This window comes from Pyrus communis, chromosome 1, assembly GCF_963583255.1.
Source record: "Pyrus communis chromosome 1, drPyrComm1.1, whole genome shotgun sequence".
NCBI classification, from domain to species: domain Eukaryota; kingdom Viridiplantae; phylum Streptophyta; class Magnoliopsida; order Rosales; family Rosaceae; genus Pyrus; species Pyrus communis.
The window spans coordinates 36145755-36172838 of NC_084803.1; the positions used below are offsets into that span (position 1 = coordinate 36145755).

General features: G+C 35.7%; 3 protein-coding genes across 3 annotated transcripts; 1 reads left to right on the plus strand and 2 right to left on the minus strand.

Moving 5' to 3' along the window:
* The first annotated feature begins 3495 nt into the window (after positions 1-3495).
* Positions 3496-4861, plus strand: LOC137726208 (protein CURLY FLAG LEAF 1-like). Its single transcript, XM_068465098.1, has 2 exons — positions 3496-4092; positions 4244-4861. Exons 1-2 carry the CDS (start codon positions 3862-3864, stop codon positions 4679-4681), a joined length of 669 nt encoding a protein of 222 aa, XP_068321199.1. The 5' UTR covers positions 3496-3861; the 3' UTR covers positions 4682-4861.
* A 1096-nt stretch (positions 4862-5957) lies between these two features.
* Positions 5958-12916, minus strand: LOC137730946 (carbon catabolite repressor protein 4 homolog 1-like). Its single transcript, XM_068469968.1, has 11 exons — positions 12756-12916; positions 9980-10691; positions 9804-9890; positions 8527-8613; positions 8337-8417; positions 8143-8223; positions 8003-8056; positions 7826-7914; positions 7431-7539; positions 7115-7259; positions 5958-6163 (listed from the first exon to the last, which is right to left on the minus strand). The coding sequence occupies exons 1-11, from the start codon at positions 12914-12916 to the stop codon at positions 5958-5960; spliced, it is 1812 nt and encodes a 603-aa protein (XP_068326069.1).
* A 7460-nt stretch (positions 12917-20376) lies between these two features.
* On the minus strand, positions 20377-26296 carry LOC137748888 (carbon catabolite repressor protein 4 homolog 1-like). Its single transcript, XM_068489084.1, has 12 exons — positions 26094-26296; positions 25357-25944; positions 23691-24402; positions 23525-23611; positions 22258-22344; positions 22063-22143; positions 21872-21952; positions 21734-21787; positions 21558-21646; positions 21248-21356; positions 20913-21054; positions 20377-20794 (listed from the first exon to the last, which is right to left on the minus strand). Exons 2-12 carry the CDS (start codon positions 25515-25517, stop codon positions 20607-20609), a joined length of 1791 nt encoding a protein of 596 aa, XP_068345185.1. The 5' UTR covers positions 25518-25944; positions 26094-26296; the 3' UTR covers positions 20377-20606.
* Positions 26297-27084: the final 788 nt, after the last annotated feature.

Here is a 27084-nt window from a genome sequence, read left to right on the forward strand (position 1 = left end):
ACTAGTTTTTGTGTCCCAACTCTTTTGACTAGTAGCAAGAAACAAGCATGGTATTTATGTTATTAGCTGTCTAGTCTATTAAGGGTCCCTCTCCAATTTATATTTGGTTGGTGAATTTTGGCTAAGTACACCCTCCTCTCTAATGTCCTTATGGCTTCATCCTTCACGAGTATGCTTAGATCTTTCCCGAACAGAGGAACTTATTGCCCACCAAAACTTGCAATCTTGTTTTTTCTTTTGCTCTTTGCACTCAATCCCAAAATTGCACTCTGCTATCTATACCACATTCACGATAAATAATCAAGAAGTAGAAGAGAAAAGGCAAAACAAATAATAAAGAACCAGCAGTTAGATAGGGCCAATGAAAACTCAATTAACGTATGCTTTTTTTATGTTTTGTTAATATGAAGGATACGAACAACTTATATGACATGGGTACATCGCTACGTGACGTCTTGTATTAATGAAACAAAAACATGTGTATACAAAATTATACATATTTTTATTTCATTTGCACATGACGTCACTATAGTGATGAACTCGTGCCATATAAAGTAATAGGTACTTGTTCTTTTAAAGTGGGATTCAACTACCTAATCTATTAGAAGGAGTACAAATCCTCTTCGGATCCTAAAAAATGGAGCCTAAGGATCAAATAATTCGAGCCGTTGAAATTTGATCTAACGGCTATAAACAGAGGGTCGTTCTATAAATTATAATAATTGTAACCATTGGATCAAATTTCAACAGCCTTAATCATTTGATCCTTGGACTCCCTTTTTTAAGATTCAAAGAGGATCTGTACTCCTATTAGAAGTACACCGATTTTAAAGTATTAGATAGTTGTTCTTTTAAAGTACGCTGGTTTTTATGTCTTTTAAAGTGGTATTCCACCCAGGATACATAAGCTACGTACTTAAATGTTTAATGTAACATGAGGCTTATAATAAAAATATTTAATGTAACATGCACACAAATTTTATATATATCTGGTTAAACAATAATTAAAGTAAAGGCATTTGATTACTTGTTGGTCCAAAAATAAATAGGGATTCTGATCTTAGGAGCAAATAGACACTTTTGGGTCATGAATGCAGGGTATGCTTTATAAAAACTAGCAAAGAGAGCATACATTTTTTGTGTGTGAACAATTTCTCTTAATAAGTGTAAATTTATCAAAAACGAGGGTAAACTTGAAAAAATAAGTATATGATTGTCATTTTCTAAAAAAAAAAAAAAAGGGTAAAATAGGGAAAATAGGGATATGATTGTCATTTTCTCAAAAGATACAAAATTACTATTTTGCCCTCTTCATGTTAATATTGTGTATCAAAAGTGAGGGCAAAATAGGAAAAAAGGGCAAAAAGTTGACAAGGAACGAGTAGGGAAGGGCAACTGTTATCACGAGCTGCAATTCAAATCTTAACATGTAGTCCGTCTCACCTAATTCTTCATACATAAATCAAGTTTTCTCCTTTTCAGTTAGTAACCTCTTTACCATCATATTTTTTGAACAAGAAATATTATCTACATAAAAGGGCATGAGGGTGAGCTTAGCCTCACAATGGGCTGCAATAATGTGGTTCAAATTCGCCTTTAGCGAGAATCGTATATAAGATCTCTCACTTCCAAGCGAAACAAATAACACTAAACCATAATACTAAGTGACTGATCAATATATTATTAACTTCCCTAAAAAAAGGCGGATGGTATTGAGAGCTTTAAAGGCAAAGTTAATTAGTTGCAGTGATTAGCTAGTTTCATGGCTTACGGCAAGGAAAGGTGGTGATCGAGAGAGAAAGAGAGAGAGAAGAGTTTGGGTGTTGAGAGCTTTAAAAGATTTTGTTGTTTGAGTAACCCAATCGTGGGAAGTTGGAGTTATTGTGTATATTAAACATCCATAGACATTCAAGACCTTCCTTCAACTGTATACAGACTCTCTTCATTTAATGACCACTCCAAACACACACCTCTTCCCACCTCTTTCCCATCACACCGCCTCTCATAAGTATCATAACTTGGTATTTGGTGTGCATTTGTTTCATCTATTGGCTTCTAGCTTGGCTAGCTTACCTCACTTTTAATTAGGATTAAATTGCTGTTAGCACTTTAAAATAGGCATCATGAATTACCTTCTTGTAGAAACTAAAGGAGAAAATGGAATTGGAGGACTTGAATGAGTGCATGATGACTGTTTTAGAATGCTTATTGAGCGCCTTACTTATTTCCAAGACATGGAAAACTCAATGAAATTGTTTATGTTGCGTGTTAGTGTTTAGTGACACATTTGGATAACTCTCTTCATTTTAGGGAATGAGTTACGTTAGGTTGTTCCTGCCATGTGAAAATGTTGCATGATGAGGTGCGTCGGCAAACAACAAAATGAGGATCCTTCAGGTGCATCGGCAACAAAAGGTTAGTAATGGGGATCCTTCAGGTTGGGTGAGACCTCCATTCGGGACTATGAAAGTGAATTGTAATGGTGTGTGGTTAAAGGTATCTGAACCAGGAGGGTATGGATGGGTGGCACGAAAATTCGTAGGTATTTTTCGGAGGGTGGGGGTAGTGGGGAATTTTTCATGCGAATCTAGTCTAATGACAGTGGCAGAATCGGTGCGGGCGGCTTTGTTGGCTTGTATTGATATGGGGTTTGATGCGTTTCAGATTTAAGCAAATTCTAAAAGACTTGTGGATATGATTAATTGCAAGGCTCAATCAAATGTTGCAATTGAATCACTCCTTCTTGATATTCAATATGTGAAGTAAAGGCTGAGGTCAGTGGATGTCATTTTTGCTCCTCATATTTGCAATACAGCGGCACATCTAGTGGCCGTTTTCGCCTTACAGGATGGAGGCTCTTATGGATGAGACTATTTTGAATCAGGATGGTTGTTTAACATTTTGACTTCTGATGTACACATTTCAACTCGAATCTTATAAAATTCTTTCCTTTGATATATATAAAATAAAAAAAAATAAAAAAATCAAGTTAAAACTTGGAATTTGGTGTACGTTTGGCTTTCAACTATTACCTTCTAGCTTGACTAGCTCAGCTCACTAAATTAATTCCCGAGACATTAAAAACTTATGTGATGTTGTTCCTGCCACAAGACACTGCTGAGTGTCAGTTAGATTAGACTTAAAATTAATGTGTTTTATAAATTAAAAAATCATTCACACATGTCATGTTTTAACTGAATCGTTGAGTTAAATAAAACTTAAAATTAAGGTGTTTTATAAATAAAAAAATCACTCACACATGTCATGTTTTAACTAAATCGTTGTGCCACATTGTATTGCCACGTAGCCAAGTTATATATATGTATAATATTTTGTTCCCTCGTACAGTACGGTCCATGGGGAGCAAATTCATTGCTAAGATTTATATAGTTGGGTGTGTTGGGTGGCATCAGGATCGGGGGGGTTGGGGGGTATTAGATCAAGGAGTCGAGTTGGTTAGAAATTCACATCTTAGGCTTTAATAGAGAGCTGGCTTGGAGCTCTCTCTGCTATAATAATCAGAGTTAAAAGGGATCGCCAACTTGGAAAGCACGTCATGCATGGGTTAGGCCGGGTTTCTTTTAGTTGTACCTTCAAATTGTGCCCCTATTAGATTCTCCCGTGCAGTTGTGGCCAAACTCCACCAGCCCATATAACTACCAAAACTTTTTCCCAACCATTTGACGTATAAATCCATTCCAACTCTCTCAACCTCTCAACTCTCCCAGCTCTCAGCTCTGTGTGTTTGTTTGTATAACAGAGAGAGAGAGAGAGAGAGAGAGAGAGAGAGAGAGAGAGAGAGAGAGAGTAATACTACTACTTATCTCTGAGTGATTGAAGCAGCTAGCTAAGCTAATAGCTATGCTTTCTTTTCAAGCTCATCCTCTTTCTCCAAACCAAAAGAAGACAATCCCAGATTCTGAGAATTCATCCAAGAAAAGGAAATGGGACGACGAGCCATACGTTAATATTGAGCAACTTTCCGAAAAACGTTCAAAAGTACCACAATGCAAACCAAATTCCTTGTTTGATATTGAGCTTCACCTAGAGACTCCATTGCCTTCGGAGTGGCAAAGATGCCTCGATATTCAGGTATATCACATATATGCGTGTTTCAATTATATAAACATAATTAACAAAGATATCACACCGTTTGATAACCATTTCAGTTCTCAGTTTTTAATATTTTTCCGAAATCAAAACAAATTTTTTCTATTGATTGTGTGCCTTCATTCTTGTGCAGTCGGGACAGATACATTTTTACAACACAAGGACTCAGATGAAGACTTCAAGGGACCCAAGGAGGAGCCCTGAGCCACCAACCAGTCCAGCTGCTGATCATCATCATCATCACATAAGCCTAGACCTGGAGCTCAACCTAAGATCATGTGATCAGTCTAGAGCTAATTCAGACATTTCAACACACAGCTTGAGTGATTTGTTCATGGAGTCCCATAGACCAATACAAAAGAACCCTAATAATTTAGGGTTTCCAGTTGATCGCCACCAGCAGCAGCAGCAGGAGATGGTGGCAACTGTGTGCATCAAGTGCCACATGCTGGTGATGCTGTGCAGGTCTTCTCCTGCATGCCCTAATTGCAAGTACATGCACGCACCTGATCAGAGCCCCCCAACCCTATTCAATTTCAAGCCAAGGTGTACTAGTAGCTTCATGTGTTAATTAATTAGCTAGTAATTAAGCTTCAGTTAATTATATATGATTTCTGTGCTATAGAGCTAGTCATCCTTGGAGGCTTTAAAGTGCTCAGTGTATTAAATCTTCATCCTCCTCTATCAGAAAAATGACTGCTGAGAGAGAGACACACACTTTTTACCTAAGGTCAATATAAATGAAGCTTAATTATCCTACTACTAAATTTGTTTAAACCATGGGTGTCGGTAATCATGGTATGCTACTGATTAAAATGCTCTACTTTTCTTAATCCGTCTCAAGATATATTTTTTTTTTCTATGCTTATTAATTATTTTGCGAGATATCGAACTCTCAACCGTTACAAATTAAAGACGGTTTATAGTGGAGGTCCACACTTTACTATCGTAGGTATCGCCATCGCATTTATTATTATTTTATGGATTAGTAAGTTTTTTTATATGATTATTGTGGTTAGGCTGAAATTGGTGTCAGCATAAAAGTACACACATATCTTATTCTTTTTGCCTTTTTATTTCTGATAAAATCTCACCACATATGTTTCCCTGACCAAACAAGTTACCGTTTTACTTTCGGACGAGTTATACATAAAGCTTACCCAAATGTTTTATAAGCAATTGAGGTTTAAAGTGCGATCGAAGTAAAAAAAGCTAACAAAAGAGATGAAGTTCTGGCAAAAAGAAAATACCAAGAGCAAATGCTGCTCATGCAGCCAGCTGATCACTTTAGAAGATTTTTTTCATGGTAAAGATCATAAAAAGTAAATTATGACCATTGATCAAAGAAAATCATGTTTGTACGAGTGGCTATCATTCACCGCCAAAACATTACATGTCGATATCCAAAAATCCATTTAAATCCATTAAAAGAAAGAACATTCTAAACACGATTCCATACGCCTCATCATGTAATACATCTCGCTCTGAACAGCGAAAAGTAATGATTAACAGGAATGGAAAATTTTCACCTATAGAGCAGCATTCAAGATAATCTTACAAAGAGATGAGGTCCCTGAAAAGTTACCATGGTAGAAAAGAAAAAAGAGATGAATTGTCACTGTGTATAAGGAAGAAAGTTTGAATGATAATCTTCCCTTCTGTCTTCTGTGTATGTAAACTTGACCTAAGTCGACCAAACTGTAGAGATCGATGCTAATCTTACATCTTCTGTGTATTTTCATGTATCCTATGTAAGTAACTTTGCGAGCTGCTGGTTTTCTGCAATAGTTTTGAATAGAATTTGAATCCATTCTGTAGTGAGTACCGGACTAATCTCTCAATCATCTTCAGCTTTCCTGTAAAACCTTAATGTTGTGCAAATGTGGGTGCTGCCCTAGGCTTTCCGGAAGAGGTTCTGAGCTCCGATTGTAGGCGCTCACCTCAAGAGAAAAACTCGCCATGAGGGCAATATGGTCTGATGACCATTTATCTGATGGAAGGCAACCTTCTATGTCAAGAAGCTCCAATACACTGTCAAGCCTGAGGCTAGCAGCTGCAGAAAAGCATTAGACATACAGTCAACGAAAATGATGAGTAAACAAAATTCAGAATTGGAACAAACTCAGAAAGCCTAAACAGAAAATCCATATGCTTATTGCTTATACATCACGAAAAATGCAATTACTCTCATAATGTAGTCCACTATGCACTATAACAAAAATGTTAGATTAGCAATGCCTTGGAAGCCAAATAAGGAAGAAATACATCGTCCAACAAAATGAACCGATGAGAAGTTTTCACAAGATTTTAAATTCATCCAATTAGATATAGTCTCTGCTAGAAATGTCTAACTGAACTAGGAGCGGCAATGCAAAGACTAAAACATCATACGAAAAGTAACCAAGCTTAAGGGCCAAGTTCTACATAAGCAACCATGGGAGGTCAAAATATTCTTTTTCTAAAGTTGACCCCATAAGTTTCGTGAATCAATTAAAAAAATTGTCGAGCAATAATTTTAGGAGAGACGCAAAGCCTACTTAGATTTTACATAGAAAATGTTTGCAAGTAAAGCTATCCTTTTTCTCTCAAAAGTCCTTGGCTACTAAATACATGAAGGCTCAATCCATATTACTGCATCTCACATACTATTGTAAGTAATGCGACTTTCCTGATACGATTGTCTGATTATCATACCAGTATTTTGGTAGAACTTAATCAATATATACATCAAAGTACACTTTTGGAAAATAATTTAAGCCTCCTTTAAGACGCCTGGATCTCTCTTAGGGGAAAAAAGAGAAAATACCTAGCTCTCAACTCTCAAGTGACAGACATATAAGTTGAGCACAGAAACCTATGTGGCCCTTCAAAAGCACAAGTTGTTAATACAGATCCATATTGAACTTTCAAGGACTCATAATACACGTTTCCCTCAAAGAAAACATATATTAGGCCAAACTTTATCAGAAAAAATCTGATACATTATAAAAGTCATGAATGGTACCTGTGTAGAATATATAATCTATAGTTCCAAAAAAGGATGGTGTAAAGTTGGTGAACAAAGGTTCCTTGGTTCCAGGATTCATCATCTTCTCATGTTGGTGATCCTTGACCCCATCGGACTGAAAAAAAGTTGCATAAGCGCTTACCTGGAAAGGAAAAAAAACATTTCAGCACTTGAAAATGACCACAAAAACCATAAGCTCTCCAGATTCCAAATTCTTGCAAGTAACCAACTCAGTAGCAATGCAAATGTTCAGTAGGAGCTAAGAATTAAAAAAGGAGCAGAGAATCAGTCAGTAGGGATACATTGGCCTTACCAGATTCAATGAATGAGAAAGCTTGAGTGTCTGCAATATGCCCAATTGATCAGTTTCTTTGCTGGGAAGAATCTCAACTCTGCCCTTGCTTATGAACGTATAAGGATCACTACAATGTTGGATTCGAATATCAGTCTCACCTTCATTTCTCATCCCAAATAGAAATCGATATTCGCCAAAGTTAAGAAGAAAAATATATTGGATAGAGGAGGGTTGGTTTGCTAGGAATAGTACCAAAAATCAATACAGTAATATTAATATTTCTAGTTGGATATATTAGTTCAAGAGAAACATGGATCAATAAAGGAGTACAAAATCGTAAATGGAAAATCAGGGAATCTATCAATTCTTTCACTATAGTCTCAGAAGCCAGTCAGTAACAGCAGATGGCTAACCTTTGAGGCACAGAGTTCAAATCTGCACAAATCAACAGGGGAATCTTCAACTTGGCAATTTTCTCAAGTGCATGGATGAGTGTTACAACCTTGTATCAGAAAAGAAGCGAATTAAGTCAATTCTACTCTTTAAGCTAAAAACCAATAGAAGGAAGAGTTGCATTTTACACGCAGCACCTGCAGTAATTTTATGTCTGGATTTTTTACATTTGCATGTAAATGGGTATTTGACTGTGGCCGAAAGGGACAACTATGTCAGCGGTCAGCACTTGAGAATTTATGATATAAGGCTGTAGAATTTGAAATAGACATAGTACCACACAAATTCTAGGTCGATTTCCATCAGAGGAGTCCTCATTTTCCACCATTTCTAATATAACAACAAGTGCAACATTGTCCTGAAAAATTGCATACAAGAAGCTGATATAACAAACAGATGGGAAGCAGAAACAAGAGCCCCACTGGAACAGAATGCACAGTAAAAACTATACGAGAGTTAAGAGATGTAAACCTTCAGCAGACGGCGAGCTTCACTTTTCTGTTTACCAACCAATGAATCAACAAAGGGCTTTGCTGAATTATTAAACTCAAGCTGCAAAAGAAAATCAGAACCATTAAATACTGGCAGCATACATTTACTCACATAGATTTCCTCACTTTTTCTCCATTTTCGTGGTAAGTACAAGCAAGAGCTTCCTCACCTCATATGTTGCAATCTCTTTGAATCGTTGACAGCGGTAAAATGTAGCACATCCATCAGTTGTATGATGGGACTTAAACGAATATGTCTGAAAGACATCCATTAAACTCATATTACCATGATATAATGCCATCAATTATTTGTTAAGTGATTGCCTTTAGACCACATAAAGCAAAAGATGTGCTCCCAACTTTTATAGATAAATTTATATATCATATTCTGTTGAAAACAATTTGCAGAATGCACATAACATTTGGGCAGGGAGCTAATTAATATGATTAAAGAATTAAAATGGACAAAACTTATATTGTCAAAAATATTATTTTCATTATCTGCAGCGCAAAGCAATGCAAAAATCAATATTACTTGGGCGAATGAATTGAATGTTTTAAAAATTGGCTATAGAGTATCAGCGAGTTATATAGAACTGACATCCTGTTACCGAAAAACTTATATTGAACAACCTCAAGGATGCTTTGTCCAAGTCTTAGACGAAAAGGACAATAGGAAGGTGGCTATTCTAATGTGTCAAAGTATTGTGGACACAATTAACTAGGGCAATGAGAGGACTACAGGGCCTTTTACCAGAATTTTTTACCAGTCCTGCCTTGTAGCATGACATTGTTCATACAGGATTCAATATGAAACTCAACCTACTTACCAAATGCTGATGAATACAATCACAGTGCAAAGCAAGCAAACCAATATTTATCGAACAATTCAAATAAATTTTAAACGTTAATTACTCCAGATGAGCAGTTCGTACTGTATAGTAATGCTTTATTACAAGTGAGGCTAATGTTGGTTAACAGAAACTCAAGACCAACTCGATCTATATACAAAAACAGGTCAAGCTCAAAATTTTATCACAGGCGCCCTAAAATTTTGACTTTCGATCTACTAATGTGAAGTTCCATACACCTTGCAATTCCTCTAACAGTAGGAATTGGAGGTTTCAAACTGCAGGCTCATACCATGTTAGAAAAGCATTGAACTCCAAGAGCTTAAGTTGTTGAGGGGTGGGCCAACAATGTATACTACGAGGCAACAATTTTCTGGTTTTTCTACTGATAAAAAATAAGGACAATAAAGTAACAACTCAGAACAAAAATAAAAAAATCTAAGCTACGTTCCATAGAACCATCTTAACTCATTCTTCTCTATGATTCTATCCGTGGATGCAAGGGTGCATACGTGAGGCAAAGGGATACTATTCTAAGCCGAAAAGTACATCCTGGAAGTGCATGTATTTCTATTAAACATGCCATATCACCTTACCTCGAACTTTTTCTTCTTGTATATAACCGAGTATCCATATTTTGCCAACTCAGGTTTGAGGAAATTCTCAAAATGATCTTTCTGTACCTGCCCATAGATGAGGAAAAGTATAAAAACTAAAACAGTCTTGGGCAATGATCTCATAAAAACATATGCGTTTAAGAACTAGTAGTTACCTCTTGAAGACATAGGATATCTGCGTCATATTCAATGATCTCATAAAGTAAATTTTGCTGACGATATTCCCATGAAAGAGCCCAATCTGGGCAGTAAAAGTGCCATTTACTACCACTAGTAGCAAGATAATCAGCGAGGATATTATAGGACAGTACCCTAAAGGTTACGTCGTTAGAAGAGTGTTCTTTGAGGTCAGCGTTGCAAGAGTTCCACATTGTACAACGCGGTGGATGAGGAGGAGGATAAATCACAGGATCCGTCACTTTGATTCTTGCTGGGAACAATTGTGTAAACGTTGAAGAATCAACAGCTTCAAATTTGAGGCTCCGACAAAATCCAATATCATTCTCTGTGGGTACATAATATTCAGAAGAACCCACCTCAGTCCATGTTTTCCCATCTTGTTCCACCGTCTCATCAGGCTGCGAACCATCATCCTGATAGTCAGGTAAATCAGGATAGGAGCCATAAGGCCCAAAACTCTTGATAATTTTCACTGCTTGTGGATTAGGATTTGGAGCTGCAAAATGATGGTGCACCTTGTGCTTGTCCCAGGCAGCCTTATAACAACTTCTAGAGCAATAGTAACTTATCTTGCCAAGTCGATTTTGACTTACACAAACTGTACACTGAATTGTGGCCAACTCTTCATGGTGGACAAAACAGCGAACCTTCTCTTGATTGGGAGACAAGCAAACATCCTCTCGGTACCTACATATATAATAATGAGAGATTTTAGTAAGACTAATTATGATAACAGCAGTACTACCATGTATTGGAACTAGTATTGAACAGGAACCCGCCATAACAGGTTCTGCGATTCAACGTACACCAGTTCACGTTGGATGCACGAAAAACTCCATATATCTTGTTTTATATTGTTTCAAAATAAACCGTCTTCTACTTCATTTGCATGTGGAATTATTTTGGGTACAACAAAAATATTGTTATTACTAAGTTGTTGTTACTTAAAGGTTTTTCTATTTTTCTATAATTCTTCCTAATAGACCATCTTTTACTTCATATAGTTATTATTCTTGTTATTGTTCTTCTCAACATTGTTGTTATTTTTATTGTTTTTTGCACTCCAAAATTCTCATTGTGCACTCCAAACTTTTTATATTTAGGAAGAAATATACATTTATAAGAAGTGCACAATAAGTTTTTGCAGTGCCAATAACAGTTGCTTTACAATATGGCTGATATTTTTATTATTGCTGTAACTTTTTATTTGTTTTAATCGAAATTACTCCTATAGTTTATAGTTATTCATTGGTATTGTTGTTGCACAAAGAAGAAAATAACATCAATATATGTACATGCCTAAGAGCATTTCCAAATGAGAAATCAAAAAGTCCACATCAGCAATAACAGTAAAAAAAACAAACAGCTTCAGTGTTTTCCAACCAAAATGTCAATTCCTATGTGCATTGAACCAAACTTGGTTGTAGTCAAATTTGATAGCAACATGAAATCTACTTTTAGTGATTAATAAATGTTTATTATCATTTTTATTATTATTTTTGTTCTATAAATACTTATTACAATTATTAAAATAAATGATAAATAGATAATAGTTTAAATTTAATATATCGGATGGAAAACAAAATTTTTAAAAATATCATAGTGCCAAATAAGCTTTCAAATTTAGATTTTCTATTTAAAATTTGACATCTATTGTGAATATGGTCTAAGTGTCTGAAATTTAAATACCCAGTTTTCCACAACAAAAATCAGAAAAAATAAAATAAAAATCAAACCTTATTTATAATTATATCATTGTCATACATGGAAGCCTCTTACAAGCGCAGCCTACCTTTAATGAAACGGAGTAGAATTCTCTTATCTCGTAATCTTTCTCTTCTCATATTTGAACGGTTACAATTAAGTCATATTATCATTTTATATTGATTTTTTTATAAAGAGGTAAGACAAAAAAAGAAAGTATAAGAGGAGGGGAGGGAATGAGAGAGAATTAAAAATACACTTGGACAAATGAATAAAAGACATTTTGTCAAAGTATTATCTAAAATTAGCATAATTACTCACTTCGGTCTTAAGATTTAAAATTGATAGAAATGGTTCCTAAATTTGTCCACTGTTAGTCATTTTGGATCTTCCAAGAAAAACCTACGTTGAATTAGAGATATTTTTGTCACATCAACCCCTCATTTGAACTGATGATTTCTTCAATTTAACGAAGATTTTTTTACCAAATAACCAAAATGATTGACGTCGAACAATTTCATAGATCATTTCTGTTGATTTTAAATCTCAAGGACTAAAAAGTGAAGAGTTATGTCATTCTCATGGATCATTTTGGCTAAAACGTCTGAATAGAATTATCCATTTTTGTCAACAAAAAACAGAGCAATGATATTCAATAGAACTAACAATTTCACAAGGAAAAAAAAAAAGAAAAAGAAAAAGAATTTTTATTACAGTTGATTCATTTGAGCAAAGCTGAACAATGTAAAACTTGATTTGGTTTAAAAGACCAAAACCCAACTCTCCAAATTAGGATAAAAATTCCTATTTGTCCGTCCTTATTGGGACTAAATTTCACCAAAATTTCACTGAACAAAAAAAAGAGTAAACTTCTCCTCTGCTTCTTTAGCCACCAAAAGTTTACTTAAAACCCCATTTACATGCCATGCATTGTGATTAAAACCCAGACAAGAAACAAGAATATATTCATACATTCATCAAGAAATTAAAACCCAGAAAGACTAAAAGAGGAGAGAGAGAGAGAGAAAGAGAGTGAATGAGGCTAACCATGTGAAAGAATACTTGTGAGGCGGGAACTGAAAGGAGTCATCGATTATGAGCATGTGAATGTGGGGCTGGAATCTGCAGCCGAACGCAGGAGCCTTCGAAGGAAAATACAGATTCAGTCTCCATTTGGGGGACTTAGACGACCCAGATTCTTGAGCCATTGAAACCCAAATGGCATTACCACAAGACCAAATGGGATTTCGGTGGAGAACGGGAGGTGGGTTTTGGGGGAAACGGGATTTTGATCTCTTTGAAGCCAAAGATTGAAGCTTTGTGAGAGAGTAAATAATGGGGTTTTGGGGTTTTTGTGAGAGGTTTTACGCGGAGGAAGATGGAGAGGCCTCTCCCCCTCTCTGCTCTATTTATAATGTAAATAGGGAGTGAGAGGGACTGCTTGTTTTTGTGTCTTACCGCTATTTTTTGTCTGCAACAAATTATGAATGAAAAATGACAGTAAAGGAAAAATTATTTATTTTAGTATTGTAAAATCAAGAAATAATTTTCTCTTTTGTCTTAAAAGAAATTAGTTGAACTCTGAAATGCAAAAGAAAATAAATTTGTTTATTTAAGGAAAAATGATAATTTTTTACTTTTGTGAGCCAAAATTTTCTTCGTTGTAGTTACTTTTTTTAGTCGAATTAATTTTTTTTTTATATTCAAATAATCTTACATGTGTTTCGTTGTAGTTACTTCTTAAGTCGAATTTGATTTATTCGTGTTTTTTCACTGTACAAATAATCTAAAGTGCTCTTCGTTGTAGATACCTGAAAGGAATTTCCAACCATAATTTCCTAGCTAGGTTATGGGACGACAATTAAATGAATCGTAGAAATCTATATTTAGAAAACAATCTGGCATAGTATTCTTCTAGGCCAAGTTATTAGCACGTGATGAATTTTTCGGCCAATATAAAAGAGTCTACAATTGCGTAGTAGTATGTATTATTTGTTGTAAGTGCTCACTGAGTTGAATGTTCTAAACAAAATTTATTAGTATATCTAGATGTACAAAAAATATTTTACACGTAGTTTCATGTATGTATTTTGTTTGTTGTAGTTACCAGATACATCCAATTTTTGACAAAATAATTTTTGGTACCGCTCTACCTACGTCGCATGTGATACAATGTAAGGTTATGAACCGGTATTTTGAGATCGTCGTTTTTGGCTTTTAGATTGTTGGTGGTCGCTATATTTCTGGCAGACTGGTTGTGAGGTTAAGTATTAGTAAATTTCTTTTTTTTTTTTTTAAACTTTGTTTATAAATGTTGCATAAAGAAATCCTTGCTCATGTGCATAGGCAGCATCTTGTTGTATATTAAGACATTTTTTAAATAAAATGAATCCCCAATTTCTTTTAATTTATCTACAAAACTTGGTTTATACGGATAATTGTAGCTCTCCTGCTCCCGGTTTATAGGAAGGGTAATACTACAGAGACCAAAATTTTAAACTAAATAATTTGTCACCAATAAAAAAATAAGCATGTTAATTAACGCTTAAGTAATAATTTAATCATTAACGAACATATTATTTAATTTACAAATTTAATTTTAAAATTTTTATTTCTATAGCATTATTCTGTCCGGAATACGTCCAGATTAACCTGAATTGATTCGTTCTGATGACGTGGCTACGACACTTGCAAAGAGCGGGATCCCAAAACTATTTAAAACTCAAAATTTCAATTCAAAATAAACACACAAAAACAGTGAAGCAGGATTCGATCGAGAGAGAGCTATGGAGGGTGCAGGAGGAGAGGCCCAAACCAAAAACGGAGGCGGCGGAGTTGTGAGATCGGGCGTCGCAATTCGCAGTGCAAAAGCCGCTCTTCTTCTCTCGTCGCTAAAATCATCGCCCAATCGCCGCTTCAGCACCGCAATCGACGACGACGACGAAATCGCCGTACTTATTCGTTTAATTTCTAGCTCATCACTGCTTAATTTGGTATTAATAACTGAATAATCTTAATTTTGATCGGAATGTGAAATTTTGATATAGAAGGAGGAGAAGGAGATGCTGAAGAAGGAGATCGGAGATCTGAAGGTGACGGTTGCGAGGGAGCGACTCAGGAACAAGAGGATTAAGGTCTGTGGCTTGCTCGAGATTCTTCTTCAGCTGGCGTTGCTCTTTGCAATTTCCGCTTTCCTTTTCATGCTCGTGATTGAAGATGGAGAATCGTAATTACTCTTTCCTCTCTGAAAAAGTGAAGTCGCAGCAGAAAATGAGTAAATAATTAGAGGTGGGAACAGCTGATTAGTCTTAATTTTTCATTAATTTCTTAAATTTTTAGTTTGTTTTGGTTTGTTAATGGAACTGATTGCACCTTATAGGGAGAAAGTTTTACTATTATTTTCTTCTTGATGGTTCTTATCGGGTTTAAATTTCATATATAATAAAGTCAAATCATGTATTTCTCGTGAGGACAGCAATTTATGAGGCACGAGTATAACGCTGCTATGGTGTGTCGTCCATAATATAGTGTAACCTTTTAGTTTACATGAAATTATATTATTGTCGTGCCAAGTTATCTTGCTGTGTGAGTCACATTACTGTAACAAAGTTAAAAGGGGAAAGAAAGATAAGCAAATTTCATTAGCACTTGTTTAGTGATATTAGTTTGGTCTTGTAATTGAGAAGTCAGCTGAATCCGATTATAAAAAAGGTTGTAAGAACTTAAGTTATGAAGCTCCTTGATGCAAGTATGATTTATACAATTTCTGACAATAACTTATAGGAAACACAATGCAAGTACTAGGAAATATCACTTCTTGTTGCCTTTTATTGACCAAATGTTGGAAAGACTGGTTGGCGTGCTTTTTATTGCTTCCCAAACGAGTATGCAAGGTACAATCAAATTCCAATTGCACCCGTGAGGATCAAGAGAAAACGACTTTCACTTGTCCTTTTGGAACATTTGCATTTTTTAGGGATACATTTGATCATTGTTTTTAGAAATTGTCATTAGCTCTTGAATGAGGAGATGAATTTGGTGTTAAATTGGGAAAGTTAAATTGGGAAAAGTGTTACTTCATGGTCAAGCAGGGTATTGGTTTGGGGCCCTTGGTTTCAAGCAAAGGCATTGAAGTTGACAAGGCAATGATTGATGTTATAGCCAAATTGCCTCCCCTACCACTGTGAAGAGTGTACATCGTTTCTTGGACATGCTGGTTTTTACAGATGGTTTATCAATGATTTCTCCAAGATTAGTCGACCTTTATGCAATCTGTTGGCTAAGGTCACCCCATTTAATTTTGCCGAAAATTGTTTAGAGGCATTCAACAAGTTGAAGACACTCTTAACTTCAACTCCTATCATTGCCGCACCTAACTGGAATTTTCCCTTTGAGTTGATATGGTTCAAACTATGCAATTGGGGCAGTTCTTGGGTAGAGGAAAAACAAGCTTCTGCAAGTGATCTACCATGCCACTAAAACATTAAATGATGCACAGTTGAACTATGCAACCATGAAGAATGAATTATTGGTAGTTGTATTTGCATTGGAAAAGTTTCAATCTTACGTGGTTGGGGCTAAATTTTTGTCTATACTGATCATGTCGCCTTAAAGTACTCGTTATCTAAGAAGGATGCTAAGCCATGGTTCATTCATTCGTTTCTGCTTTTGCAAGAATTTAATTTAGAAATTCTAGACAAAAGAGGCAGCGAGAACGTTGTGGCTGATCACTTGTCGAGGTTAGTTACTACCAACACAGCATAAGAAAACTTGCTTTTGTTGAATGAGAGCTTCCTAGATGAACTCTGAGCCACTCAAAGTAGTACTCCTTGGTTCTCCGACATTGTTAATTATTTAGCGAGGAGGGTGTTGCAACTAGATTTGACTTTCTAGCAGAAGAAAAAGTTCTTGGCGGCTATGAAACATTGTTTTTAGGATGAGCCTTACTTATACTAGTATTGCGTAGACCAATTATTTGAAGACGCTTTCTAGAAGAGAAGCAAGAAAGTGTTTTGACATTCGCGTATCAACATGCTTATGGAGGACACTTTGGGCCGAACGAATAGCAGTGAAGATATTGTAAAATGGGTGTACTGACCATCTCTTTTTAAGGATGCATACACCTGGTGCCAGGCTTGTGACTGATGCCAGCGAGTCGGAAATCAGTCCAAGCGGAATGAAATGCCGCAACAAAGCATATTGGTAGTTGAGCTATTTGATATTTGGGGGATTGACTTTACGGGAGCATTCCCATCATCCATTGGGAATCAATATATCGATATATTTGGGTATTTACCCAATCTACATCTGTAAACCTGTGGGTACTCTTGTGGTAGAAAAGCATCACTTGGGTATTTACCCACATTAGGTTCCTGTTGATAAGAGTCGATATCAAAGACTTATGGGCATATTAACTTATTTATTTCATAGTCGTCCTGAACTTGCTTATGATGTGAGAGTTGTGAGTCAGTTTATGCACTCACCCAGTGAAGATCACATGGCTACGGTTAATGCAAATTTTGGCATATCTGAAGTCTGCATCTGGTAAGGGAATACTTTATGGAAAACATGGACATCTAAAGGTTGAGAAGTTTATAGATGCAGATTGGGCTGGCAATGTTAGTGACAGACGTTCTACATCTGGGTGTTTTACAGTTGTTAGAGATAATTTGGTTACGTAGCGTAGTAAAAAGCAGAAAGTGGTGTCAAGGTTTGCTGCTAAAACTGATTATAAAGGCATGGCACAAGGAATATTTGAACTCCTTTGGTTACGTAAACTTTTGAGATGTCTTGGTTTTGAACCAGATGAGGCTATGAAGTTGTATTGTGATAATAAATCTGCAAGGGAGATAGCAGATTCCGGTACAACATGATCGAACAAAGCATGTAGAGGTTCATCAACACTTTGTCAAGGAAAATCTTGAAATGAAGATTGTGCTTATACCATTTGTGAATTTAGAGGAGCAGCTGACTAATCTTACTCATGAGGTAAGTAGTACAGTTTTTTAGGACTTAAGTATCAAGTTGGGCATGTATGTTATCTATGCATCAACATGAGGAAGACTGTTGATTTGAGTCTTAAATTGTAAATATTCTAGGAGTCCTTTTTGAGGTAGGATTAGGATTTGTAATCTCTTGTATTGTATCCTTGTAATTATATTCCTTGTAATAATAAGGCTTATATGCCTATATATTGTAAACCCTAGAGGATGAATAAAGTAACAAAGTATTTTAATGTATTTCTTCTTTTACTTGGCGCAAAACGAAATGATAGGGTTTTGGAGAATTTATCATTGGAGTAGATTCACAAGTCACTCAAGAAGGTTGAAACAGGATTTCAACATTTAATTCCAGGTGAATTAATTTAGGCCCAATGCGTAGTGCTAGCAAATTGACGTTCCAGGCTTAATTGTGATTTTTGAAAGAGGATGTCGTTTTTTGGAGTTGGGCCCATCTACAAAGTTGTAGAGGACATCCTGATTTTTTTTTTTAAAAAAAAGACCTTTTGGAGCCAGTTTTGGAGTTGGTTTGGCTCAAAAACGTGAAGGATTTCCGATTGGGCAGATTGCCTAGTTAGATTATGATTGTGATTTTAAGATATCATTTTGTTATTTTGTTTCTTAATCTCTAGAAGACCTTATTTAGGTAGGATTATGAATAAGGGGCTGTTTATAAGCAGCCAATCGCCCATTAGAGTATTTTACGCAACATTGAGAGAACTCGGCAAAACTCTGATGATTTGCAAACTTCAAACTACAAGGGTGTTTTTCTTATACTTAATTCGAATAATATATCCTTTGACTTTTATTATGAATATGCATAACTAATTCCGTTTGTTAGGACAAGACCACGAGCCTTGGCATGAATATGTGATTCATATCCAATTGCTTATGAATTTATGCACGCTTGCTTTGAATGATTAATCTATTATACTTAAGTTGTCTAATTATCTTAGTGATTGACCGCCATTAAGCTAATTAGACAAGTAATTTGATGCAATTTCAATTGGAACATCACCCTAATATGGAGGTGAGCTTCTTGTGGTTAATAATTGTAACTTCATGTAAGGTGAACATCACGCTCTTAAGGGTTGCATGTTTTTCACCCAACTTAATGAGTTTTTCATGTTTATATTTGATATGAACATCATGTATGAATTGCATGTTAGATATAAATTTTCGCTTGAACATCACGAGGAAAATATGTATTAGAAAAACCTAACCTTCAAAGCATGTATATGGAAATTCAAGAGTAATTGGTTGAATTGCATAGAATTTCTTAGAATTGCAAAGCACTGTTAATGGTTATGGCTAAACCCTAGTTTTTTTCACAAGTGATTTGTTAAAATGTGTTTTAGTATTTTCTGTTTTTGCCAAATTGTCTTTTAGTTTTAAATTGTTTATGGGTTGTTTTATTAACACCCCATGTATTGAAAACACCCCACATTTACTTTTTAAATTAAAAATTATCTTAATCCACCTCACGTAATTTCTTACACTACCCTTACACCCCACAAGAAAATAATAAAGGTGGTTGCTGCCCTGCTGGGAGATTTATCCAGTGTTAGAAAGAAGTGCTTTTGTTTGTCGAATTCTAGGAAATAAAATGCGCCTAGCTTCTAGTGTACTAATATCAATGTTCTAAAAAACAGTCTAGGCGACGCCTAGGTGCTGGACGGTGGTGAGCTGAGGCATTTTCTTGCAAATCGATGGGAAAAATCGGATGGGCTCTAGGCGGCTAGGCGGTGTTTTTTTTTTTTTTTTATAATGAAATTGAAAAATAAAATAAAAAAAATCCTATCTAAGTCTAAGTGGTTTAAATTTGTGAACTTGTTGTACATATGTCATCCTACAATAATCCTCACTATGGTTATATGGCATATATGCTTAATGTGTTTTTAAATTTTGGACTTCTTGGATACTCTTTTTGCATTTTATCATTTTTTTTATTATCTTATCCATGGCTGCCTAGGCGCTTGCCTAGACTCCGTCTAGCCGCTCTAGCCGCCTAGGCGCTCGCCTAAACTCCGTCTAGCCGTCTAGGCGCTAGGCGCCAGCCCACCACCAGACTAACACCTAACGTTTTTTAGAACCTTGACTGATATATAATTTAGCTATTTTTGTTTGGTTCTTGCTCTAGTCGCTGACTTATCCTCTTACATTTTCATCCTAATTTGCTCTGGGATTTCAAACTTCAGCTAGCTTTTCTCTTCCTTAAGTCTCTCGTTTCAACCGAAAAAAAATGAGAAATGAAACTCTCTTCCAAACATTCTTAACTGCCTAATGGAATCAGTTTCCGATTCATAATAAATGATTATGCATGTATCAACATCAATATATTTCCCTCACGAAAAATCTCATGGGTTCCTTGCAGCATTTGCAATTGCAATCGCGATTACACCCCCAGCTTATGAAAATCATCTTTTAAAAAAGTGAGATCAGAATTTGCAGAAATGTTTTCAAATTTGAACTCTTAAACTGCAACACAAAAACAAGAAAAATCTCAACATGTTCTTGAATTATTATTAGGTTTTCCTGTTAAAAGAACTTAGGGAGTGTACTATTTAGGGCTTAAATAGTCATTTTATATCAAGATATGAGTTATTTAATATTAAATTTTATGTGAAGTGTAGTCAACAAAATGTGAGGTGTCAACAAAAAAACCCATTGTTTATTTCTTATTCTTATCTTCTAAATTTCACTTACTTTTTCCAAAAATCTGTTTTAAATAGTTAATTTAAGGATTAGGAAATTACAAAAAAAAATCATTCAATTTCTGTGGAAGAACAGTCTTGCTTGAGCGTTTATACTACAATTATCTTGTACTCTTGCAAGCATTTATGTGTGATTGCAAACCTATTTGCGCAGGTGGAAAAACCCTTTCACATTCTGTAAAAGCTTATTGTTGTGCAAATGTTGGGTGCTGCCCTAGGCTCCTTGGAAGAGGTTCTGAGCTCCAATTGTAAGCGCTCGCCTCAAGAGAAAAACTTGCCATGAGGGCAATATGGTCTGATGACCATTTAGCGGATGGAAGGCCGCCTTCTTTGTCAGGAAGCTCCAATACACTGTTAAGCCTCAAACTAGCAGCTGCAGGAAAGCATTATACATACAGTCAACGAAACTGATGAATAAACAAAATTCAGAATTGGACCGAGCTGGTAATTATATTCTTCGGAAAGCCTAACAGAAAAGCCATTAATGGTACCTGTGTAGAATATATAATCTATAGTTCCAAAGAAGGATGGTGTGAAGTAGGTGAACAAAGCCTCCTTGGTTTCAGGATCCAGCTTCTCACGTTGGTGATCCTCGACCCCATTGGAATGAAAAAAAGTTGCATATGCACTTACCTGGAAAAGGGGGGGGGGGGGGGGGGTGGGAAACACTTTTCAGCACTTGAAAATGATGACAAAAACAATAAGCTCTCCCAAATTCAAATTCTTGCAAGAAGTAAGCAACTAAGTAGCAATGCAAAATGTTCAGCAGGAGCTAAGAATTAAAAAAGGAGCAGAGAATCGGTCAGTAGGGATACATTGGACTTACCAGATTCAATGAATGAGAAAGCTTGAGTGTCTGCAATATGCCCGATTGATCAGTTTCCTTGCTGGGAAGAATCTCAACTCTGCCCTTGCTTATGAACGTATAAGGATCACTACAATGTTGGATGCCAAACAGAAATAAATATTCACCAAAATAAAGAAGAAAAATATATTGGAAAAAGGAGGGTTGGTTTGTTAGGAACAATACAAAAAATCAATAAAGGAGTACACAAAGTCATAAATGGAAAATCAGGGAATTTATCAATTCTTCCACCGTAGTCTCAGAAGCCAGTCAGTAACAGCAGAAGGCTAACCTCTGAGGCAGAGAGTTCAAATCTGCACAAATCAGTAGGGGAATCTTCAACTGGGCAATTTTCTCGAGTGCATGGATGAGGGTTACAACCTTGTATCAGAAAGAAGCAAATTAAGCCAATTCTGCTCTTTAAACTCAAAACTAATAGAAGGAAGTGTTCCATTTTACACACTGCACCTGCAACAATTTTATGTCTGGATCTTTTCCATTTGCATGTAAATGGGTATTTGACTGTAGGTGAAAGGGACAACAGCAGCAGTCAGCACTCAAGAATTTAGGATAAAGGGCTGTAGAAATTGAAATAGACATTAGTACCACACAAATTCTAGGTCGATTGCCATCAGAGGAGACCTCATTTTCCACCATTTCTAATATAACAACAAGTGCAACATTGCCCTGAAAAATTGCATACAAGAAGCTGATATAACAAACAGATGTGAAGCGAAACAAGAGCCCCACTAGAACAGAATGCACAGTAAAACCAATATGAGAGTCGAGATGTAAACCTTCAGCAGACGGTAAGCTTCACTTTTCTGTTTACCATCCAATGAATCTACAAAGGGCTTTGCTGAATTATTAAACTCAAGCTGCAAAAGATAACCAGAACCATTACATACTGGAAGCATATGTATATTCACATAGATAGATTTCCTCACCTTTTTCTACATTTTAGTGGTAAGTACAAGCAAGAGCTTCCTCACCTCATATGTTGCGATTTCTTTGAATCGTTGACTGCGGAAAAATGTAGCGCATCCATCAGTTGTCTGCTGGGACTTACATGTAAACATCTGAAAGACATCCATTAAACTCATATTACCATGATATAATGCCATCGATTTTCTGTTAAGTGATTGCATTTAGACCACATAAAGCAAAAGATGCGCCCAACTTTTATAGAAGAATTTATATATCATATTCTGTTGAAATCAAATTGCAGAATGCACAGAACATTTGGGCAGGGAGGTAATTAATATGATTAAGAATTCAAATGCACAAAACTTAAAATGTCAAAAATATTATTTTCATTATTTGTAACACAAAGCTATGCAAAAATCAATATTACGTGGGTGAATTAATTGAATGTTTTAAAAATTGTATTTAGAGTATCAGCAAGTTACGTAGAACTGACACCGTGTTACCTAAAAACTTATATTGAACAATCTCAAAGATGTTTGGTCCAAGTCTTTGACGAAAAGGACCATAGGAAGGTGAATATACTAATGCATCAAAGTATCGTGGACACAATTAACTAGGGCAATGAGACGACTATAGGGCCTTTTACCAGATTTTTTACAAGTCCCGCCTTGTTGCAGGACATTGTTCATATGGGATTCTGTATGAAACTCAACCTACTTACCAAATGCTGATGAATACAATCACAGTGCAAAGCAAGCAAACCAATATTTATCTAACAATTCGTATAATTTTAAACATTAGTTATTCCAACTGAGCATTTCACACTGTATAGTAATGCTTTATTACAAGTGAGGCTAATGTTGGGGAACAGAAAGTGAAGACCAACTCTATCTATAAACAAAACAGGTCAAGCTCAAAATTTTATCACAGTTGCCCTAAAATTTTGACTTTCAACCTAGTAACGTGGAGTTCCATACACCTTGCAATTCCTCTAAACAGTAGGAATTGGAGGTCTCAAACCGCAGGCTCATAGCGTGTTAGACAAGCATTGGACTCCAAGAGCTTAAGTTGTTGAGGGGTGGCCAACAATGTATACTACAAGGCAACAATTTTCTGGTTTTTCTACTGATATATATAATAAGGAAAATAAAGTAACAACTCGGAAAAAAACAAGCTAAGCTACATTCCATAGAACCATCTTAACCCATTCTTCTCTGTGATTCTATCTGTGGATGCAAGGGTGCATACGTTAGGCAAAGTAATACTATTCTAAGCCGAAAAGTAAATTCTGGAAGTGCATGTAATTCTATTAAACAGGCCATATCACCTTACCTCGATCTTTTTCTTCTTGTATATAGCCGAGTATCCATATTTTGCCAACTGAGGTTTGAGGAAATTCTCAAAATGATCCTTCTGTACCTGCCCGTAGATATAAAAACTAAAACAGTCTTGGCAATGATCTCAGAATAACATATGCGTTTAAGAACTGAGTAGTTACCTCTTGAAGACATAGGATATCTGCATCATATTCAATGATCTCATAAAGTAAATTTTGCTGACGATATTCCCATGAAAGAGCCCAATCTAGGCAGTAGGAATGCCGGTTACTACCACTAGTAGCAAGATAATCAGCGAGGATATTATAGGACAGCACCCTAAATCTTACATCGTTAGAAGAGTGTTCTTTGAGGTCACCGCTGCAAGAGTTCCACATTGTACAACGCGGTGGATGAGGAAGAGGATAAATCACAGGATCTGTCACTTCGATTCTTGCTGGACACAATTGCGTACGCGTTGAAGAATCAATAACTTCAAATTTTAGCCTCAGACAAAATCCAATATTATTTTCTGTGGGTACATAATATTCTGAAGATCCCACCTGAATCCATGTTTTCCCATCTTCTTCCACCGTCACATCAGGTTGCGAACCATCGTACTGATAGTAAGGTAAATCAGGATAGGAGCCATAAGGCCCAAAACTCTTGATAATGTTCACTGCTTGTGGATCAGGATTGGGAGCTGCAAAATGATGGTGCACCTTGTGCTTGTCCCAGGCAGCCTTATAACAACTTATAGAGCAATAATAACTTATCTTGCCAAGTCGACTTTGACTTACACAAACTGTACACTGAATTGTGGCCAGCTTGTCATGGTGGACAAAACAGCGAATCTTCTCTTGATTGGAAGATAAGCAACCATCCTCTTGGTACCTACATATATAATAATGAGAGATTTTAGTAAGACTACTCATGATAACAGCAGTACTACCACATATTGGGACTAGTATTGAACAGGAACCCGCCATAACAAGTTTTGCGATTCAACATACAACAATTTCAACACGTTGGATGCATGAAAACTCTATATCTCTTGTTTTATATTTTTTCAAAATAAACCATCTTCTACTTCATTTGCATGTGAAATTATTTTGGGTACAACGAAACTACTGTTATTACTAAGTTGTTGTTACTTAATGGTCTTTCTGTAATTCTTAATAAACCATCTTTTACTTCATATAGTTATTATTCTGGTTATTTTGTATTGTCTTGTTCTCACTATAGTCGTTATTTTTACTGTTTATGGCACTCCAAACTTTCAATATTTAAAACAAAAAAATACACTTGTGAGGAGTGAAAAATGATTACGCTAGACAATTTCAAGGACCACTTTTATCAATTTTAATCTTAGGGACCAAAGTGAAGAGTTATGTCAATCTCAGGACCGTTTTGGCTAAAAAGTCTTCTAATTGTACTAGTAACATTTTATTTAGTTCAATCGAAATTACTCCTATAGCTAATAGTTATTCATCAGTATTATTGTTGTTGCAGACACAGACGAAAAATAACATTGAATAGGATTACCTATTTCACAAGAACAAAACAAATTTTTGATGTATAAAACTTGACTTTGGTTCAAGAAACTAAAATCCAACTCTCCAAATTAGGACAAAAAATCTTATTATTGGGACTAAATTTCACCAAAATTTCACTGCACAAAAAAAAAGAGTAATCTTTTCCTCTGTTTCTTTAGCAACCATAGGCTTACTAAAAACCCCATTTACAAGCCATGCATTGTGACTAAAACCCACATAAAGAAACAAGAATATATTCATACATTCATCAAGAAATTAAAACCAAGATAGATTAAGAGAGAGAGAGGCTAACCATGTGAAAGAATACTCGTGACACGGGAATTCAAGGGAGTTGTCGATTATTTGCATGCGAATGTGGGGCTGGAATCTGCAGCCGAACACAGGAGTCTTCGAAGGAAAATCTAGATCGAGTCTCCATTTAGGGGAGTCAGACGACCCAGATTCTTGAGCCATTGAAACCCAAATGGCATTACCAGTAAAAATGGGATTTTGGTGGGGAATGGGAGGGGGTTTTGGGGAAATGGGTTTTTTTGATCTTTTTGAAGCCAAAGACTGAAGCTTTGTGATGGACAATTTGGAAAAATAACTAAAATTTGAAACCCATATAGAATTATAGCCAGTTTTCTAAGTTTATGATAATTATAAACAAAAGTTGATATGAAATTACTAATCTACTAAGACTAAAAACTTCCTCTTTTGCTCTTAACCGTGAAAAAACTCGTCGGCGACGTCGACCCGCAAGCCACTGAACGCAGACCATGGCTGCTGCCATGAGTCTCCGTCTACCTAAATCTCGCAGTTCTTCCTCCCTGATACCTCGCCGACGTTGAAACAGCTTGGAGACAAAAGGAAGAAGATGATGAAGAAGCAAGTCCAGCAGCTATCCAATACCAGAAATGATAATCAGGGATAAAACCCAGATTAGAAGAATTTGACAAATTTAGAAGAAAACCCAATACAACTCAACAATCATTGATTTTAGATAGAAGTTAAAGAAGTTAAATTGATAATCATATGTTGTAATTCTACCTATTTCTTCCTCCTCCTCTTTGTTCTTCTTCTTCCCTTGAATACCCAGAAGCCAAAAGTTGTAGCTTTTTAAAACTAACAGAGAGGGAAAAAGGAAGAGAGAGAAAGGCAAAAAGGCCTGTCTAAAGTCAATAATCGACGGCTCAGCATTTCAGTCGCGATTTCCCTTCGACGTTGACTCGGATGGAGATCAGACGAGGATGTATTCAGGTGGGCTTAGGAAAAGACGAGACGGGGAAGTATTCAGTCTATTATACGCTTTTTGGCGTTTTGCATAACTCATCATTTTGATCAATAAATCTAAGTTGTTTACCATCAATTATTTTGATCATCATATGAAAAATTATATTAAATAAGAATCAAAATGATAAAATTATTCTCAATTTAATAAACAATTAGTCAAATAATTTGACAAAAATTAAAGATATTTTTGTCATTTTAATCTTTTTTAATAAAGAAATGATCAAAATGATTGATGGTGAACAAAGTCAAAGATTATTTCTATTGATTCAAATCTCAGGAATCAAACCATATATGAGTCTCAAATTTGGTTTCTTCAAATTTCTCATAATTAATGGGTTTTTTGGTTTTTTGTGAGAGGTTAGAAAGACGAAGCGGCCACTCTCTCTCCCACCCTGCTCTATTTAGAATGAGGATGCACTTCGAATCTTCTTTATGAGAATCTTGGAGATACATTCGTTCATCGTATATCGTATGATCAGAAATCATTGTAAATTTTTTTATTTAAAATTAAATATAAAGAGTACCTGACAAAAATTGACCGTATAATGTACGATAACTGATGTGATTAAAAGATCTCCGAGATCCTTAGAAAGAAGATCCGGAGAGAATCCTTATTCCTTATTTATATGAAGATAGTGTCAGTCTTACCCCTATGTTTAGTATGCAACAAATTTATATATACTAAAGGCAAATGAGAAAAACACTATTTGAACGGAGTATTTATCAAATATAGTTAAAAATTAACTAT

What these genes read in the sequence shown, in the direction of transcription:
- LOC137748888 (XM_068489084.1), bottom strand. Translation starts at nt 25,517, where the DNA reads ATGGCTCAAGAATCTGGGTCGTCTGACTCCCCTAAATGGAGACTCGAT. An exon ending in ACAAGAAGAAAAAGATCGAG is followed by an intron (nt 22,345 to 23,524) that starts GTAAGGTGATAT and finishes GATGTCTTTCAG; the next exon opens with ATGTTTACATGTAAGTCCCA. An exon ending in TTTCTCATTCATTGAATCTG is followed by an intron (nt 21,055 to 21,247) that starts GTAAGTCCAATG and finishes CCCCTTTTCCAG; the next exon opens with GTAAGTGCATATGCAACTTT.
- LOC137730946 (XM_068469968.1), bottom strand. Translation starts at nt 12,916, where the DNA reads ATGGCTCAAGAATCTGGGTCGTCTAAGTCCCCCAAATGGAGACTGAAT. An exon ending in ATATCCTATGTCTTCAAGAG is followed by an intron (nt 9,891 to 9,979) that starts GTAACTACTAGT and finishes ATCTATGGGCAG; the next exon opens with GTACAGAAAGATCATTTTGA. An exon ending in AAGAGATTGCAACATATGAG is followed by an intron (nt 8,418 to 8,526) that starts GTGAGGAAGCTC and finishes TTTCTTTTGCAG; the next exon opens with CTTGAGTTTAATAATTCAGC.
- LOC137726208 (XM_068465098.1), top strand. Translation starts at nt 3,862, where the DNA reads ATGCTTTCTTTTCAAGCTCATCCTCTTTCTCCAAACCAAAAGAAGACA. An exon ending in AAAGATGCCTCGATATTCAG is followed by an intron (nt 4,093 to 4,243) that starts GTATATCACATA and finishes ATTCTTGTGCAG; the next exon opens with TCGGGACAGATACATTTTTA.